This window comes from Fringilla coelebs (assembly GCF_963513975.1).
Source record: "Fringilla coelebs genome assembly, chromosome: 28".
In the NCBI taxonomy this organism is placed as follows: Eukaryota; Metazoa; Chordata; class Aves; order Passeriformes; family Fringillidae; genus Fringilla; species Fringilla coelebs.
In genome coordinates this window covers 5,266,901-5,286,144 of record NC_140054.1, presented here as the reverse complement: position 1 = coordinate 5,286,144, position 19,244 = coordinate 5,266,901, and the positions used below count along the sequence as shown (strand labels likewise).

General features: G+C 48.1%; 1 protein-coding gene across 1 annotated transcript; it reads left to right on the top strand.

Annotated features, from left to right (window-relative positions):
- The first annotated feature begins 260 nt into the window (after nucleotides 1-260).
- KPNA6 (karyopherin subunit alpha 6) lies at nucleotides 261-18,632 on the top strand. Its single transcript, XM_084222554.1, has 14 exons — nucleotides 261-318; nucleotides 6,249-6,358; nucleotides 7,572-7,667; nucleotides 8,366-8,465; nucleotides 8,720-8,814; nucleotides 10,473-10,604; nucleotides 10,798-10,886; nucleotides 12,028-12,127; nucleotides 13,177-13,340; nucleotides 13,989-14,067; nucleotides 14,147-14,272; nucleotides 15,174-15,301; nucleotides 15,846-16,024; nucleotides 17,169-18,632. The coding sequence occupies exons 1-14, from the start codon at nucleotides 315-317 to the stop codon at nucleotides 17,351-17,353; spliced, it is 1,587 nt and encodes a 528-aa protein (XP_084078680.1). The 5' UTR covers nucleotides 261-314; the 3' UTR covers nucleotides 17,354-18,632.
- Nucleotides 18,633-19,244: the final 612 nt, after the last annotated feature.

Sequence of the window (19,244 nt, the reverse complement as noted above, 5' to 3'; positions counted from 1 at the left end):
CGCAGGGGTTGGGCCCAAGGGTTCCTCGGGGATCTGCTGGGGCAGTGCTGAGCTGCAGCAGCTCCTGCCCCTTCTTGCAGCCAAGGGAAAGGGACACGAGTGACAGGACACGAGTGACCGGACAGAGGTGACAGGACAGAGGTGCAGTTCCCACCCCGCTCGCTGGGGGCGCCCGAGCGCCGCGCCCGCGCCCCGCCGCGCTCCGCGCGCACAAGTTTGGCCCCGCGCGGCCGCCGTCCGGCCCGCGCCCCGCCCGCTGCCGCCATATTTTGGCCGCCGCCGCCACCACCGGAGCCGCCGCCGCAGCCGCCGCGATGGGTGAGGGCCCTGAGGGGCGGGCGCGGCCCGGGGAGCTCCGGTGCACGGCCGAGGGGATGGGGTGGAGCGGGAGAAGCCGCCCCGAGGCCGGGCAGCGCGCACAGGCCGTCCGCCCCGCGCTGCCGCCGCCCTCGCCTCTCACCGGCGTCCCGGGCGCTCCCGGGGCTGAGGGCGGCGGGGCCGGCGCGGCCGCTGAGTCATCCCGGGGCCGCTCCTGGGGGCGGGGGGGTCTTCGGGGGATCTCGGTGAGGGCGGCCCGGGGGTTGTGACCCCTTCGGGCAGCGCATTTGGGGAGCTCCGGGTGGGGCGGGAGGTGCCAGGGTGGGATACCCCGGGTTTGGGGGTGCCAAGGTGGGACACCCCGGGTTTGGGGGTGCCAAGGTGGGATACTCCGGGTTTGGGGGTGCCAGAGTGGGATACCCCGGGTTTGGGGGTGCCAGGGTGGGATACCCCGGGTTTGGGGGTGCCCGGGTTGCAGAACACCGAGTTTGGGGGTGCCAGGATGGGATACCCCGGGTTTGGGGGTCTCAGGGTGGGATACCCCGGGTTTGGGGGTGCCAGGGTGGGATACCCTGGGTTTGGGGGTGCCAGGGTGGGATACCCTGGGTTTGGGGGTGCCAGGGTTGCAGGACACCGAGTTTGGGGGTGCCAGGGTGGGATACTCCGGGTTTTGGGGTGTCCAGGCTGCAGTGCCCGTGTTTTGGGGTGGGAGCTGTCAGAGCCCGGTTTTGGGGTGTCCCTGCTGTCACTTTGGGGTGTTTGAGGCCTCACCTGGCTGGCAGGTCCCTGCTCCATTGAAATTCTCCTCCCACTGCTGGAGTTGAGTTCTGAGCTCCCCCAGAACTCGGGGTTCAGGGCAGAACCCCACAAACCTCTCCTGGGCTCTGGGTGTTGGGAACTTTTATTAAAAGTCCAGCCTGAGCCCTCTGTGCCACCGTGGGTGTCCCTGTGCCACCGTGGGTGACACCACAGCGCTGGGAAGGAATGGCATCTGTGGCAGGCAGGTCTCTGTCCCCTGCAAATAAACCCCTGCTTGGTGTTTCTCCTTCAAAAAGTGCTTTAATTCCAGCAGCTTTTTGGTTTGATCTGCCTGATGTGGGAGGTGCCAGCTCAGGGAGGAAAGGTGGATTTTATTTTATTTAATTTTTTTTTTTTATTTTGGTGAGGATTCCTGTAGGAAGACAAGGTTTGAAAGGATGAGGTGGAAAAGCCAAGCCTGTAGCAGCTGTGTTTTCCTCAAAATTGAGTGAGGATCTTGTGGAAATGAAGATTTAAATGTTTCCATTTCCCACCCACAATGTTGTCTTTTAACCAGAGCTCCTTCAGAAGCTTAGTGGCATTAAAGTGGCGAGTTTAGGTTGGATATTGGGACGAAATTCTCCCCTGTGAGGAGCTGGGATGGATTTCCCAGAGAAGCTGTGGCTGGAATTATCCCAGGCCAGGTTGGACAGGGCTTGGAGCAGCCTGGGGCAGTGGCAGAGGTGGCACTGGATGAGTTTTTAGCTCCTTGCTGATGCTCTGTGATCATTTTTAAATGATCTTGCTTGTCATGATCCCACCAGGATTTTTCTGCCCCCTCCAGGAGAAGTCAGTGACCACGTCTGTGTGTGGCTGCTGCACCTCCCAGCCCTGCACAGCTTGGGAAATTTAATTTATGGCTTCAGATGTAAAACCTGGACTGGTGGCTCTGAGGAGAAAAACGTCCTGGGGCCTGGTGGGAATGTCTGGAAATTCTTGGGGCAATTTTATGTGGAGTTGAGAACTTTGTGCACAGGAGCTTCTCCTTCTTCCCAGCCCTGTACCAGTTGAAAACTCCCTTGTCTGAATTATTTTTAAACTTGATTATTTTTAAACAAGCTAAGGCTGGGTTTTTTCATTATTTGAAATTAATGATACTGTTGGAAATTGTCATCAGTTCATTCCTTCTCTGCCATGCAAGTGACACCTTTGAATGCCTTTTTTAGTGCTGTTTAACTCAATTCTCAATGAATTTAACAGTTAATTGGCTGGTTTGCTCTGTTTGCTTTAGTTCAGCAGAGCAAACATGAACTTTGTCAAGGGGGAGAGTTTGATCATTAAAAGTGAAAGTCCTGATTCCTTCAGGCTTTCAGTGCTGCTGAGCTCCAGGTCAATCTGCTTAGCAAATCACACAGTCCTGGTTGTGGAAGGGATGGATTTCCTGGAATTTCATATTCTTCTGTAATTATCTCTGAGTGTTTCTGCTCGGTTTTAATCTGGAACTCTGCTGGCTCGAGTCTGAGTGGATTCACTTGAAGTTTTTCCCTGTGTTAGGGGCTGTTCTCAGCTGACACCTGTGCTTGCTCAGTCCATTTTTGAGGGAAATCTGAATGGATAAACCAGCTGGAAGAGAACTTAAAACCCTCCAATTTTGGGATGAAAAGATCCAATCGGGGCTAGGAAGCTTTGAGAGCCGGACTGAGCAGTGCAGGGACATTCCAAAAAGAATTCCTAATCTTGTTTTAACGCTGCCGCCGAACTTCCCCCAAAGAGAACTTTCTGCCCGTCCCTTCCCCCTCGCAGCGCTGCACATTCCAGGCTGATATCGCATCCCGGGAGAGCCTCGGGGATCGGGGATTTACACAGGGACAGGGCCAGCCTGCCCAGGACACCCCCGGCAGAGCCTCAGCGGGGCTCTGGTGCTGCCAACACCCCAAAAACCCCCGGCAGCAGCAGCCAGACCTGCCCCAGTGTCAGCACTGCACAATTCTGCTGCTTCTCTGCAGCTGGGGGAACTCCAGGGCTGTAGGCACAGCCAGAGTTGGGATTATTTGACAGGATTTTTCTTGGCTTGGTTATCTTCATTTGCTGTGTCTTCTGAGCAAACAAAGTGAATTTTTTTCCTTTTTTTTTTTTCTGTTAATTCACTGCAAAACTGTTGGTGACAGTCAAAAAAAAGTGGTTTTGACTGATTCCTGCTAGCAGCTCAGAGCTGTTCTTTTACACATTAATTCAGCTGCTTTTCTGTAGTTATTCATTTGATTTGTGTTTAAGTAGTACAGGTGATTTAGTCTTCTTTTTCTAGGGTTTCAATTCACTTAATGAAGTTGTCCTGGACACATTTTTTCTTTCTAGAAGAGTCCTCTGGAGATGTTAATGATGGTAGGAAGGGATGGGAGGATCCTCTGGGATTTCAGGGAGTTGGAGAAATATGAGGAACGAGGTGAAACTCAGCAGTCCACTCCATTTATTTTGCTGCAGTTTGTCTAATTTAGAGGAGTTTAAATTGTAAATCACCAACTTTATCCCATCCCAGGGAAAACTTGGCTAGAAAGGGCCTTTGGAGGTCACCTGAGAGCTGGGAATGTCCCCATGGGGCACTAATTGGCAGATTAGTGCTGCCCAAGTTCCTCAAGTGTATTTATTTACACTTGCATCATTCCCGGAGCAGGGAGCAGCTGTCAGCCCCGCTGTGTGCTCAGAGCCACCTTTGGAAGGTTCCCCGTGGAATATTCCCCGTGGGAAGGGACGATTTTGGCTCCAGAAGAGCCGGGTCAGGTCTGGCAGTGCCCTGGCCCTGACTCAGCAGCACAAGCCCTGCAGTGACTCAGCTCCCAGGGCTCCAGCAGCAGCTGGAGGAAACCTTGGGAGCAAATGTTTCTCGTCTTGAAGAAAATTAAAGAGAGGCAGGTTTGGATTCCCCTCCCAGGAGCGTCCAGAAGCTGTTAGAGTGACAATTCTGGAGTTACAGTTTCATTTACAGGGATTTGAGTGCCCTGCTGAGCTGTCCAAGTCAAACTTTCACCTCATTTTTCCTTTCTTCTGAGTGGGGAATACCTTCTCATCTTCCAGTTTAGGAGTGAGGCAGCTTGGGCTTGGAATTCTTTGGCAGCTGGAGGAATTTTTTACCCTCAGTGAAGGCAAGAGGGGCCAAATTTCTTCCAGCTCCTGAGGGGGTTTCCTTTGCACAGGAAATTGGGAAGGTGTTCAGTTCAGTTTCATCCTTAAGTTTGAAATGCAAATACTGATTTTTTTAAAATTTATTTTTATTTTTTGCTGGAGCTATAAATGAAGTTCACTAAAAGGCACAACCTGGGGAACTGTGGGATTCCCAAAGCAGAAGGGATGTTTTGTCCAAGCTGGATCAGAACTTTTAAAAATGGAATTAATCTTGGAAGATTTGTTGTTTTCTTGGGTGAAGTCTCTGAGTACAGTGGCACTTCTGTAAAAGCAAATCTGTCCAGAATAAAGTGAAAATCTGTGGCTGGAGTCTCTTCCTTAGGAGCAGAGGCTTCCTCCCCCATTCCTGAGAGCCCAGTGTTCCCAGCCCCTGATCAATGGCTGTGGGGATATTCCCAGAGATGGAACTGGAGTTCAGAGTTAGCACAGATGATGTTTGGTGCTGGAACATTCCAGCAGAATTTGTCCTGCTGTGTTTCATTCCGTGGCTTTGGTCCTGCTGCAGGCCAGAGCTCCCTGGGAGCTCCTGATCCTGCATTTCTCCCACCCTATAAAACCCTAAAGTTGCCATGGGAATGGGCTGGAATGTCCCAAATCAGCCAGAGATGATGGGCTGGGGGGGAAAAAAAAAAAATCAATGAAATCATCTGCAGGAATAAAGTGTGGGAGAAAAACCAGGGAATTTTGTGACAAGCAGCCCTGAAGAGTTCTCTGTGGGGTTTCCCTGCAGGATGAGAGTTATGGGTGCTCTGGGACAAAAAAAAACCCTTAAAGGACAAGGTGCTGAGTGTTCCTGGCCTGGCTGGGCACAGCTGAGCTGTCATGTGTCCCTTGGCTATTTATGGGACTGCCTGGTGATCCTGGGCATCCTCACTTCTCCTTCCTCCTCCTCTCCAAAACCACCTTTTAATTGGAGGCTTTGCTCTCCAAAAGGAGGATTAAGATTCTTAATTTGTTTGGAGAACTAAGCTGTCAATTCTTACTCTTCCCTGTGGCTGCATGAGGCACAATGGGGTGGAAATACAAATAAAAACATAACAGGGCTGCTAAATACATTTTCTGAATGTAAATTGACATCAGATATAAACCCCTCAAGTCTGTAGATTTCTCTCTTTTTTTGGTGTCTTTTTAGCTGCTTTTGGGAAATCAAAGAACTGAAAGTATTTTATTTCCTCTCCTGTTAAAATATTAATTTTTTCCAGTTGTTTTTTCACTCCTTAGTAATCATAAGTTGGATATTTGTGTTTAGTAGATGTTTTTTCTTGGGTTGGCTGTGAATTTTGAGTCTGACACTTCTCCAGTTGATCTTGGAAGGGCTCCAGAGTGGCTGGAGGTTGTTGATAAGTGAGACTGAAACTTTCTGTGAGCCACAGGGCTGAGGGTGCCTCAAGCTTGAAATAAGGAGGAGTTAAAACTGCAAACTTCCTCCTGGCAGCTGGGAAAAAACAAAAAATATTGGTTTTCAAATGAGTTCTGAAGGAGTAACTTGGTTCAAGGCTAGTTGATCCCCTGAGGTTTATCCTGAGAAAGGCACAAATAAATAAAGAAATGAGAGAGTGTGGGGAGTTCCTGCCATGCTGAAAGCAGGAGGGGACAGCTGGGGCACTCAGGGCTGCCATCCTCAGTTACAGCTTGGCCCTGGCTGCCTTCAGCTGTGCCAAAACCTGGAGTGTCCCTTCCCTGACTGGGAGGGAGGAAAAACAGACTGGGAGGGAAGCTCAGGCTGGAATTGCTGCATTTGTCAGAGGCAGGTCAGGTCCTGAACACCTGGTGGGACACACCTGCAGCTCTGCCCTGGTGTGTTACAAACTCCATTCCTTCACCCTGCTGGGCTTGTGCTCCCTGGGAATAAATATCTGGGGAAAATGCTGATAGCAGGGAAATAGGAATTGCTGCTGAAAACCAGGAGCACTTGGAGTAAATAAAGGTGTTTGCTCTGGTTATCCCGTGGGAAGGACCCCCAGAGGCAGGAGCCCTGAGGCAGAATTGCAGAATTGCTCCTGTTTTCACAGAAAACTATCGAATGAAGAGCTACAAGAACAAAGCCCTGAACCCCGAGGAGATGCGCAGGAGGAGAGAGGAGGAGGGGATCCAGCTGAGGAAGCAGAAACGGGAGCAGCAGGTAACTCACCCCCCTCAGCAGCTGCCTCAGCCCTGACTGCTGCAGCCTTCAGGGAGCTGTGCATCAAACTTTGTTTGCAGGCTTTGTTTTTAATGTTCTGGCTGAGATCTTGCAGGTAACTCACACACCTGAGCAGGCTGGGTCAGCCTCAGCTGCTGGATCCTTCAAGGATCTGTGCAGTAAAATTTGTTTGCAGTTATTTTTCCTGTTCTGACTGAGATCTTGCAGGTAACTCACCTGAGCAGGCTGGGTCAGCCTCAGCTGCTGGATCCTTCAAGGATCTGTGCATTAAAATTTGTTTTCAGGCTTTATTTCTCCTGTTTTGACTGAGATCTTGCAGGTAACTCACCTGAGCAGGCTGGGTCAGCTTTAACTGCTGCAGTCTTCAAGGATCTGTGCATCAAACTTTGTTTGCAGTCTTTCTTTTTTTTGTTCTGAGATCTTACAGCAAGTAACTCACTCACCTAAGCAGGCTGGGTCAGCCTCAGCTGCTGGATCCTTCAAGGATCTGTGCATTAAAATTTGTTTGCAGTCATTTTTTCTGTTCTAACTGAGATCTTGCTTTTTTCTCTTTTTTTTTTTCCTCTCTGGACTCAGCTCACATGGAGTTTCCCAAGTGTTTTGTTCTTGGGCTACTCGAGTTGTTTTTTGTTTGGTTCGAGGTGGTTTGTTTGGTTTTGGGTTTGGTTTTTCCCACAGATCTTTGATTTTAAAGGTGGTGGGGGGTTTTTTTTTTAGATATAATTAGTGAATGGGATTATTTCCTGGAGAAACAGGAAGAGCAAGTGAGAGTGTGGCCTTAACCCTGGGTGTATTTCTATTTTGGAAGCATGAGGTGATTCCCAAGTGATCTGTCTGGAACTGAATATTTCCTTTATTAGCACCTTATCCAAGCTACTTTTTTGCCCATTTATCCTGATTTTGGTCAAATTCTGCACTTGCCTTCCCTGGTTGCTCAGTGATTGGGACATTTACATATCTGAGAGCAAGAATTAGCACTTAGTTTGTGTGCCAGTCCAGCCCTGGGAGTGCAGAGCTGCTGTTAATGACCCCTTTTTGCTCATTAATGACCCCTTTTTGCTCATTAATGATCCCTTTTTTCTCAGCTTCCTTCAGTCCAGGAGGGATCTTGGTTGAGGAACAAGAATATCGAGTTGTGGAGCCTGTTCTTGGTTCTTTCTAATAACAATCCCCGTGTTCTGCTCCCCACCAGCTCTTCAAAAGAAGGAATGTGGAGCTGATCAATGAAGATGACTCCATGTTTGACAGTCTCCTGGTGGATTCCTATGTCACCTCCACAACCTGTGGGGTAAGGTGCCTTCAGACAGGTTTCATTGATTTAATTTCATGCTTTGGGGCCCTGCAGAGATTCCCAGAGAAGCTGTGGCTGCCCCATCCCTGGAATTATCCCAGATGGATGGGGCTTGGAGCACCCTGGAGTAGTGGAAGGTGTCCCTGCCCTTGGACAGGAACTGGTTTTTTAAAGTTTTTTAAGCTCCTTCCAACCCAAACCATCCTGGCATCCTGTGCTTGCATGGAACTGCAATGGTTTGATTCCCTGACTTTCAAGAATGTTTGTGTGAGTTGGTGCAGGCAGCTGGAACAGCCACAAACCCTTGGCTGAAATGCAAAGAGGAGATTTTATTCCTGAGGGGAAAATTTATTCCAGAGGGACACCAAAGGAGCCATGAGCCCTGCAAAGCTCAGCCCATGCCAGGAAATCCCCATCCCACTGCTCACTCTGGTTTATCAAGGGTTATTCCCATCTTAAATCCTCAAAATCTTCCTCCAGTGTCCTTTTATTCCATTTTATCCCCTCTTTCCCTTTTATCCCATCCCCACCAGCGTTGCAAATGTGAGCTGGGGGATTTCTGCTGTGCTGGGATCCCCAGGTTTGAATCTTTGGATTTCTGGCTGAGCCCAAATTGTAGGATGTGATGTCTGTGATGCCTGGAATAGTCTCAGTCTGAAATAAAACCATTTCTGTTCTCCTCTGCCACTTTTCAGGAGGGATTGATCACAGGAGAGATGGTGGAGATGCTTTTCTCAGATGACCCTGACCTACAGCTAGCAACCACTCAGAAATTCAGGAAATTACTCTCCAAAGGTAAAAATAACTCCTCCCTGCCTTTTACAGGGGTTTGTGCACAAAAGCTTTGCAGGTTGGGGGGGAAAAAAATCCATAATTGAGAAATGTGATCATCTCTTGTATTGCTGATGATCTCCAGTTGTGTGATTTGTACAGGAAATGATTCTGCCAAGCTGGCCTGATGAGTTCAGCCCAATTTGAGATAATTTAATTAACACATCAGGCTTGTTAACCCCCTGCACTCACTCCCTGACGCTGCCTTGCTGTTTCAGAGCCAAATCCTCCAATAGATGAGGTGATAAACACTCAGGGAGTGGTGGAGAGGTTCGTGGAATTCCTGAAGAGAAGTGAAAATTGCACATTACAGGTAAAGGAGAGTCTGTTATCAATTCTTCAGCTGTTTATCCTGTGAACCCACAGGTGCTGTGAGGGGAAAATGATATTATGAACCCTAAAAATGTGATCTGTGGGAGAAGACAAAACTAGTCTGTAATGCTCAGGCAAAAAAATTAAATTGTGAATTGTTCTGGATTAAATTCTTGGAAAAATACTGGCAAAAATCACCGAATTCAGCTGCAGCAGAAGAGAGTTTGGCCTTGCTGTGTCTGATATTCTGATCCTGCCTGGGGCAGAGGGAAGGCCTGGGTGCCTTCCTGACATTCCTTCCAGCATGGAAATAAATCCTGGTTTCTTTGGGGGGGTTAAAGAGATTTCCATACATGGAATTTCATCCAAGGTGATGACTGCTTTTCTTTCTCTCTGGCCCCATGGACCAAAGGGGCTTCATTTCCAGGATGGAAATCTGCTTTTAAACCAAATTAGAGAAGCAAAAGCAGGGAATTTCTGCTCAGCTTCCCTTGAACTCACAGCACCTTTGGGATGTTGGATGAAATCTAGAAAATATTCTATTTTGTGTGTTCCTGCACTGTGTTTCTTGCTGGGAAATGATTGTGGAAGAGAAACGAGGTGGTGGTGACAACTCCTGCTCATCCTTTGAACAGCTGTGGCTCTTTTATTGCTCAAGAAAATAAAATCCTTTGAGGCATTCTCTGAGACATTCTCTTCCTTTCTCTCCCAAAACCTTTGTAGGAATTGTAGCCAGAATTTCATGAGAGCTGTTTTGCTGGATCAGGCTGATTTTATTCCTTTATTTTTCTGAATCAGGCTGATTTTATTCCTATATTTTTTTGAAACAGGCTGATTTTATTCCTTTATTTTTCTGGATCAGGCTGCTTTTATTCCTTTATTTTTTTAATCAGGCTGATTTTATTCTTTTCTTTTACTGAAACAGGCTGATTTTATTCCTTTATTTTACTGAATCAGGCTGGTTTTATTCCTGTATTTTTCTGAACCAGGCTGATTTTATTCCTTTATTTTTTTAATCAGGCTGATTTTATTATTTTCTTTTACTGAATCAGGCTGATTTTATTCCTTTATTTTTCTGAATCAGGCTGATTTTATTCCTTTATGTTTCTGAATCAGGCTGATTTTATTCCTTTATTTTTCTGAATCAGGTTGATTTTACTCCTTTCTTTTTCTGAATCAGGCTGATTTTATTCCTATATTTTTCTGAATCAGGCTGATTTTATTCCTTTATTTTTCTGAATCAGGCTGATTTTATTCCTTTATTTTTCTGGATCAGGCTGCTTTTATTCCTTTATTTTTTTAATCAGGCTGATTTTATTCCTTTATTTTACTGAATCAGGCTGGTTTTATTCCTTTATTTTACTGAATCAGGCTGGTTTTATTCCTTTATTTTACTGAATCAGGCTGGTTTTATTCCTTTATTTTACTGAATCAGGCTGGTTTTATTGCTTTATTTTTCTGGATCAGGCTGATTTTATTCCTATATTTTTCTGAATCAGGCTGATTTTATTCCTTTATTTTTCTGAATCACACTGAATTTTATTCCTTTATTTTTCTGGATCAGGCTGATTTTATTTCTTTCTTTTACCTAATCAGGCTGGTTTTATTCTTTTATTTTCTGAATCAGGCTGATTTTATTGCTTTTATCCCTCCTTTCAGTTCGAGGCTGCGTGGGCCCTGACAAACATCGCCTCGGGCACCTCCCAACAAACCAAAATTGTCATCGAGGCTGGGGCAGTTCCCATCTTTATAGAGCTCCTCAACTCTGACTTTGAGGATGTTCAGGAGCAGGTAAGGATCCCTCCTCACTTTGGGATTTTGGGGAGAACCACATGTTCAAACTGCAAAGTTTAAATGCAGTGATCCCATCTGGCTGCAGAGCACAGATTGTTACCTGGACTTGCAGGAAAATTGCTTTTTCAGCACACTGCCTGCCTCTCCCTCACAGAAAATGAATTTTGAAGCTGTTGCTGTTTCCTTTCAGGCTGTCTGGGCGTTGGGGAACATTGCTGGAGACAGCTCTGTGTGTAGAGATTATGTCCTGAACTGTGCCATTCTTCCTCCCTTGCTGATGTGAGTAACCAGCAGTTCTGGGGGTGCTCTGGGAGCAGGGAGCAGGGTTGGAGCTGGGCCACAGACTGGGGATCAAACCTGCTTCAGGGGGGTGGGATTCTGTGGAGAACATTCCCTACAGAGTCCCTGGGAATCAAACCTGGTTCTGAGTGGAATTCTGTGGAGAGCATTCCTGACAAGAGTCCCTGGGAGTCAAACCTCTGGTTCTGAGTGGGATTTTGTGGAGAACATTCCCTACAGAGTCCCTGGGAGTCAAAGCTCTGGTTCTGAGTGGGATTCTGTGGAGAACATTCCTGACAAGAGTCCCTGGCAGTGTGGGATCCCTGAGAATCAAACCTGGTTCAGGGGAGTGGGATTCTGGGGAGAACATTTCTTACAGAGTCCCTGGGAATCCAACCTCTGGTTCTGAGTGGGATTTTGTGGGTGACATTCCTTACAGAGTCCCTGGCAGTGCTGGGATCTCTGGGAATCAAATCTCTGGTTCTGGGTGGGAATTTGTGGATAACATTGCTTACAGAGTCCCTGGGAATCAAATCTCTGGTTCTGAGTGGGATTTTGTGGGTAACATTCCTTACAGAGTCCCTGTCACTCTGGGATCTCTGGGAATCAAACCTCTGCCTCAGAGGAGTGAGAGTTTGTGGATAACATTCCTTACAGATTCCCTGGCAGTGAAACCTTTGGTTCTGAGTGGGATTCTGTGGATGAAACTCCTTCATGCTGCTCTGGAGTCCCAGAGTGTCCCTCAGCTCCTGCTCTCTGCTTGGGCTGTGGATTTTTTGGGATTGGAATAGGATCAGGTCTCTCACACCACCTCCCTCAGCGTGGTGATAATGAGTTCTGTCAGGCCAGGGCTCTTGTTCTCTGACAAGAATTAATTCTCTGGCAAGAATGAATCTTCATCCCAGCCTGGAAAAGTGAGGCTTTGTCCCAAATAGCTGCTTTTGTTGCTCCTGGTGTCAGCCTGGCTCCTCACCCCACAGGACTCACTCTGAGCTCAGACTGAGCAGTTTGTGTCACTTGAGTTCTGGTGATAACTGGGAGTGTCCTCCTGGGCTGAACTGCAGCTAAATGTTTTAATTTTCATTCTTTTGGTTCCCTCTGCTTCCACAAGGACAATAATCCCTGGTGATTCTCTCTTCAGGCTCCTCACCACGTCCACCAGGCTGACAATGACACGAAACGCTGTCTGGGCCTTGTCAAACCTGTGCAGAGGGAAGAGTCCTCCTCCTGAATTTGAGAAGGTGAGAAGAAATGCCCTGTTGGCAGCCAGGAGATGGGGAGACACCCACTTCAGAGCTTTGGCTGGGTTATTTTGGGTGTTGAGCTCGAGGAAGGCACAGAGTGAGGTTTTTTTCTGCATTTTTAATTTTTCCCAACCTTTCTGCTGCACCCCTCAAATAAGGGACAGGCCCAGGCTTCCCTAGAAAGTTTCTCTAAACCATTTTCTTATGAACTCTGGAATTTTGAGACTTCAATTACAGCCAACAACTATTCTGAGAGCTGGAAATGCTAAAAACCAGAAATCTTATGAGCTGTGGTATCTTCCCTTTCCCTGTCCAGGGAGCCTAACTAAAGGTCCTGCTGGCTTTTCAGGTATCTCATCCTCCTCTGGCAACACAAAAAAAGTGAAAACATGCTGATTTAAATGAAACCTCACATATCAAAGCCTTTGGTGAGAGGTGAAATCTGAATTGAGTGTAAATATAAACCCACTTATAAATGATTGAGGTGAACTTGGTCTGAGTATTGAGAGTCAGGAATGGAGCAGAACTCTTTAACAGGAGCTCCCAGTGTAACTCCTCAGTGTAAATTAAATGTAGCAGCCAAGCTGAGGTGGCTTTGCAGCTGTGCAGGAAGGGATCTGTGGCCATGCAGGGCTTGACCTGAGCAGTCAGCACGAGCAGGGGTCTCATCCTCCTCTGGCAACACAAAAAGGTTTTAAAAAAAGTGAAAACATGCTGATTTAAGTGAAACCTCCCATTTCAAACTTGAGAAGCCTTTGTGCAGGGGTGAAATCTGAATTGAGTGTAAATATAAACCCACTTACAAATAACTGAGATGAACTTTGAGAGTCAGGAATGGAGCAGAGCTCTTTCATAGGAGCTCCCAGTGTAACTCCTCAGTGTAAATTAAATGTAGCAGCCAAGCTGAGGTGGCTTTGCAGCTGTGCAGGAAGGGATCTGTGGCCATGCAGGGCCTGACCTGAGCAGGAGCAGGAGCAGGGGGTGTTTGCCTGCAGGTGTGGTGCTCCTGGCTGCTGACTAACCCTGGGTGGTGGCTGTTGTTGCAGGTGTCCCCCTGCCTGCCAGTGTTGTCCCGATTGTTGTTCAACAGTGACTCTGACCTGCTGGCAGACGCGTGCTGGGCTCTGTCCTACCTGTCCGATGGTCCCAACGAGAAGATCCAGGCTGTGGTGGACTCAGGGGTGTGCAGGAGGCTGGTGGAGCTCTTAATGTGAGTATCAATCCATCCAAATCCCACCAAAGCTCCCTTGCACACGGGATCCAGGCTCCTGAGCTGACCCAGGAGGGTCTGGGGCAGATTCACAGCTGGAATTTGCTGGCTTGGCTTCCTGAGCTGAAGATTTTCTAGTTCTGCTCCTCCACTATGAAAAGTGGAGGAGCAGAACTAACCCCTGTGTTGGTCTCAACATCTGCCCCAACAATTATCAATTTATTGATAGAACAAACATTATCCCTATAAATTTCTGAAATTCAACCAGTTTTTGAGTGTGGGGCAGCTACACATACAACTGGGAAGAACCTTTTCTCTCCTTTCCCAGATTTCCTTACTGATTGCAGAGTGTTTTGTGCTCTCAAACTTCAAATGGAAACTGGTTATGAGGCAAATCAAAAACAGTGGCTAGGAGAAATCAGCTTGGCTTTATTTCTCTGTGGAAAAGGGGGTGGAGTTGGGATGCACAGGATCAAACTGTGCTGCAGTTTTGTTTTCAGTGGCTTTATGCTCACCTTGCCCTGTGTTCTGTGTGGCAGGGGATGGAATCCTAAGGAAATCCTGCAGATGGGATCATGGGGAGGGAACATGGTGAATATCCCAGGGATCTGATGGAGCTGGGTTTGTCTCTGCACACTTTTCCTGCAGGCACAACGATTACAAAGTGGCCTCCCCAGCGCTGAGAGCAGTTGGCAACATCGTGACAGGGGATGACATCCAGACCCAGGTGAGAGGAGAGGAATTCCCTGCTGGGGATGCAGTGCCTGGCACTGGTGATCTCACCTGTGCTTCCTTTTCCCCCAAAGGTGATTCTAAACTGCTCAGCCCTGCCTTGCCTCCTCCATTTATTGAGCAGTCCCAAGGAATCCATCAGGAAAGAGGCGTGCTGGACCATATCCAACATCACAGCAGGGAACAGAGCACAAATCCAGGTACAGTGTTCCCCAGCCTGCCTGCAGTGATCCCAGATTCTGAGCTCAGCATTCAGGATTTGCAGCTTTTCCCTTTCCCTCACCCTTAGAGCTAGGATTGGTTCACTTCTCTTATTCTGCAGCCATTTGCAAATCTGCTGCTGCCAAATGAGCAAAAAAATGGGAATAAAAATGGGAATGGCAGCAGCACTTGGACTGAACCCCAGAGGCTGGATCATTGGAATTAGAGGAGATGCAGCTCCTATTTCTCCATCCTCAATCCCTCTGGAAGAGCTGGAGCTGCTTGAGGTTGAATTATCCTTTCCCTGACCTCCACAAGCAGAGCAGAGCTTTGAGCATTACTGCAATTCCAGGGAGCTGGTTATGGAATATCTGCTTTTAGTAGGATTTGACTGAGGAATGAACCACAGCAATCCCTTCAGCTTGGAATGGGGATGTGGAAGTGGAGGTTTCTTTCAGGAAGCCTTTGGAAAGTGCAGTGATCCCACATTCCAAGCTCAGCATTAAGGATTTTTTCCCTTACCCTTAGAGGCTGGATTGGTTCACTTCTCTTATTCTGCAGCCATTTGCAAATCTGCTGCTGCCAAATGAGCTAAAAAATAGGAATAAAAATGGGAATGGCAGCAGCACTTGGACTGAACCCCAGAGGCTGGATCACTGGAATTAGAGGAGATGCAGCCCCTATTTGTCCCTGTTTGCTCTTGGAAGAGCTGGAGCTTCAGCATTGCTGCAATTCCAGGGTGCTGGTTATGGAATATCTGCTTTTAGTAGGATTTGGCTGAGGAATGAACCACAGCAATCCCTCAAGTTGGGGATGGGGATGTGGAAGTGGAGGATTCTTTCAGGAAGCCTTTTGGGAAGCCCTGCCAATGCCAAGCTCTCTCCTGCCCTCTCTTCCCAGGCAGTGATTGATGCCAACATTTTCCCGGTGCTGATCGAGATCCTGCAGAAGGCGGAATTCCGCACGAGGAAAGAGGCGGCCTGGGCCATCACCAACGCCACCTCGGGAGGCACCCCTGAGCAGATCAGGTACTCCTCAGCCTCCCCTCACTTCCTGGGAGCTCTGCCTCCAGGGGAATTTCCAGGCAAAGGAGGAATTTGGAGGGATTCTGGAGAGTAACCGAGCCAGGCAGAGCTGGGCTGTAATTTGTGATTTCCTTCTGCACGGGGATAATTTAATCCCAAATTTTCTCCATCCCTCTTTGGGTAGTTGAGGTTAAATGCCCAAATTTAATGACAGATAAAATTCCAGTGTGGACCTGACTTAATTTGAGCAGCACCTGGATTTCAGAAGTGGCAGTTGAGGCTTTGGGTAGTTGAGGCTAAATATCCAAATTTAATGACAGATAAAATTCCAGTGTGGACTTAATTTGAGCAGCACCTGGATTTCAGAAGTGGCTCCTTTCCTTAAAAAAAAAAAAATCTGAAAATAGGGTTGCATGCAATGCAAAGAAATGGATCAAAATTAACCTTGCAGAGCAGTGAATGTGTATTTTGGGGTAAATTGACTCATTTTAGTTGGACTCCTTTGCTCTGAGCAGGCAGTGATGCTGGTGCTGCTCTCTCCCTGCAGGTACCTGGTGAATTTGGGTTGTATCAAACCCCTGTGTGACCTGCTGACTGTCATGGACTCCAAGATTGTTCTGGTGGCACTGAATGGGCTGGAAAACATCCTGAGGCTGGGAGAGCAGGAAGCCAACCAGAGTGGGACTGGGATCAACCCCTACTGCAGCCTGATTGAGGAGGCCTATGGTAGGTGGGGCTTTGGGCACTGCAGGGGGCTCTTTTCTGCTCTGTTCAAGGGTTTGTTGTGTTCCAAAATAGCCAATATTTGTTCCAAAATCTTTTCAAACTCATTTATTGGGTGATGAGAAAATAACTGGAAGTAAAATCTCTGACCTGGAGTCCAAGCTGAAAATCGTGGCTTGCACCAGGTGGGGGTATGAACCAGAAATGAGCTGAGCTGAGTAAAACGTGACAGTTCTGGGTCTAAAATTGCTCTGACTGTACCCAGTTTTACACTGGAAATCCAGGGAGACTTTGCTTTTCCCTGCAGTGACTTAATTTGGTGCTGATGGATTTATTTTTTTTATCTTGCTCTCGTTGCTTTGAGGAGGAACAAGTTCCTATTTTGGTCTGAAGCTCCCTGTGAGCTGGCAGTGTCTGTTTGCCCTCTCATTACTCTGAGTGTCCTGATTCTCCCTGGAAGGATCATTCCTGGAATTCCTGAGGGTGCAGTGTGCCTGGATGCTTTCTGTGCTCACTGCACTGAACTGGGGCAGCTGGAGGCTCCTGGGACCTGCCCCTCCCCACCCCCTGCAGCTGCCAAATCCCTCCTTTCTAATCCCACTGGGATCTGGGATCAGCCTGCAGCTGGGAGCACATCTGGATGAGCCAAACCTGAGATTCAGGGCTCTGGCACAGCTGGGGTTGTGTGCTGGTGTTCACAGGAGGGAAGAGCTGAGAATCCTGACTGCACGTTTCAGAAGGCTGATTGATTATTTTATGATCTATATTATATGAAAAGAAAGTGATATATTAAAGCTGTACTAAAAGAATAGAAGAAAGGATTTCATCAGAAGGCTTGAAAGGAAAGGAATGGAATGATAATAAAATTTTGTGATTGATTAGAGTCTGAGACAGCTAGAGTGTGATTGGCCATGAATTAAAAACAACCACATGAGACCAATCAAAGATGCCCCTGTTGCATCCCACAGCAACAGATTATTATTGTTTACAGTTCATTTCTGAGGCTTCTCAGGAGAAAAAGATCTTAGCAAAAGGATTTTTGATAAAATACCACAGTGCCAGGTTTGGGTGGGGATTTATTCTTTGGAGGATGGAGAGCGAATTTCTTTCTTTCATCCCATTCCATTTTTTTTTCTTTCTTCCAAAGGTTTGGATAAGATAGAATTCCTGCAGAGCCACGAGAACCAGGAGATCTACCAGAAAGCCTTTGATCTGATCGAGCACTACTTTGGGGTGGAGGAGGACGCGGCCGTGGCTCCGCAGGTGGACGAGAACCAGCAGCAATACATCTTCCAGCAGCCTGAGGCTCCCATGGAGGGATTCCAGCTATAATCCTGGGGGGAAAAACTCCAACAAAACCCCCCCAAAAAAAAAAAACAAACCCACCACGAACTTTCTGGAAAGTTTGGGAGAGCAGCTGCCGGTCCTGGCTGGGTAAAGGTTGGACACCCGCTGCACCTGTTTAGGAAAACTCTGCAAATCCCAAGAGCTCCTGGAGAGAAGGGGAATTTCTGCTCCTGGTTCCTTGGGGCTGCTGCTCACCTCGGCTTTGGAGGCAGGAAGGACACTGAGGTGACAGGTGGCACCTCTTGGTGGCTTCTTCTTTGTGGTGGTGTCTCCCCAGTGCAGTTTTTACCTCGTGGGGTGAGGACACGGAGAGGAGGGAGCTGTTCTGGCCACAGTAATTCTGCAAAACCTGGCTTGATCTATTTAAATTTTCTTTTTTTTTCTTTTTTTTTTTTTTTTTTTTTGCACATGTTACTCTTTATTAAAGACTCTTTAATATGCCAAGAGCAAAATTCAGCCCTGGCCTTCCTCCTTCAGGTGGACAGTCCTGGTGAAGCCAGGACCAGTTCCCTGATGAAAAATACTGAAAATGGACAGAAAACATGAGAAGTTCTCTCACTGCTGGGAAGTTTTTTTCTTTTTTCTGCTGCTTCCCTTTGTCTAGATTTTTTTGTTTTGTTTTTTTGGTTTTTTTTTTAAAGAACTGCTAGTGGTATTTCCAAGGATTAAAAACAAAAAAAAAAAGCAACAAGAGCCCAAAGATGGGAACTGGGGTGGATTTTTTTGGAGCAGGAAGCACAGCTGCTGTTGCACAGGTTTGGTTTGCATTGTACTGACTGATCTCAGAGCTCTGAAATGCTGAAACCCACCTTCATCTTTACTTGAAATACTTTATTTGCCATGAGAAATGTGGGCTGAATTCTGGGTTTTTCCTGCCTTGGGGTGGTTTGGGGTGAAGGAGGATTTGGCTCCACGTGCCAGCAGTGATGGGAGCTCCAGCAGCACCAGGTTTTCAGGTTTCCTCCTGCTCACAGTCAGATAAATGCACATTTTACTTCCAAAAACGGCAAATCTCTGTATTTTTTATATTATAGATAGGGAGATATTTGTCTAATTGGGCCACAGAGAAAACTCGAGCTGAAATTTCTGTGATTGCTGTAAATAAGCACTGTGAGGCAGGCACACCTGGAAACCCGCGGGGGCTCGGGGCTGCCCCGCCGCTCCTCCCGCGGTGCTCACGGAGCTCCCCGCGCCCCCGCCGCGATTTCAGTCCGAGCAAAGCCCCGGTTCCGGGGTGCGGGGGGAGCCCCATGTTGTGGATCGAATAAACTGCACCTGTGCAGGTGTCCGGCTGTGCTGTGCTGTGCTGGCGGTACCGGGGCGCGCTCGGTGACCTTGGCAGGGGCTCCCGGTGCCCGGTGACAGCGGGGGCGCGCGGGGCCTGCTGGGACTTGTAGTCTCCGGAGTGGGCGTGCGCAGAGCATGCTGGGAGTTGTAGGCCACACTATTCCCTTTCCCTCCTCCCTCCGCCCTTCCCTTCTTCCTCCTCCTCTTCCTCCTCGTCTGCTTTTTCTTCCAGAGGAGCAGGGCGAGAATTGGTGTCCCCAGGGCAGCCATGCGCCGGGCATGCCGGGAGTTGTAGGCCACAGTTCCCTTTTCTCATCCTCTTCTTCCCCAACCGCGGGGCATGGGGGTAGTTGTAGGATACAGTTTCCTTCCCCTTTCCCTTCCTCCGCTTTCCTCCTCCTCCACTTCCTTCCTAATCCTCTTCTCATTCCAGGCCTACAGAGCCGGCCGGGAGCTGTAGTTCCTATGGCAACCCTCGCGCGGAGCATGCCGGGAGCTGTAGTTCCTGTGGCCGCTCTCTCGCGGAGCATGCCGGGAGCTGTAGTCCCTTCAGCGCCTCCCGCCGCGCTTGCCGCGTCTCCCCGGTGCT

Coding starts and splice junctions, on each gene's coding strand:
- KPNA6 (XM_084222554.1), top strand. Junction 6,359..7,571: donor AGCAGAAACGGGAGCAGCAG/GTAACTCACCCC, acceptor GCTCCCCACCAG/CTCTTCAAAAGAAGGAATGT. Junction 16,025..17,168: donor CCTGATTGAGGAGGCCTATG/GTAGGTGGGGCT, acceptor TTTCTTCCAAAG/GTTTGGATAAGATAGAATTC.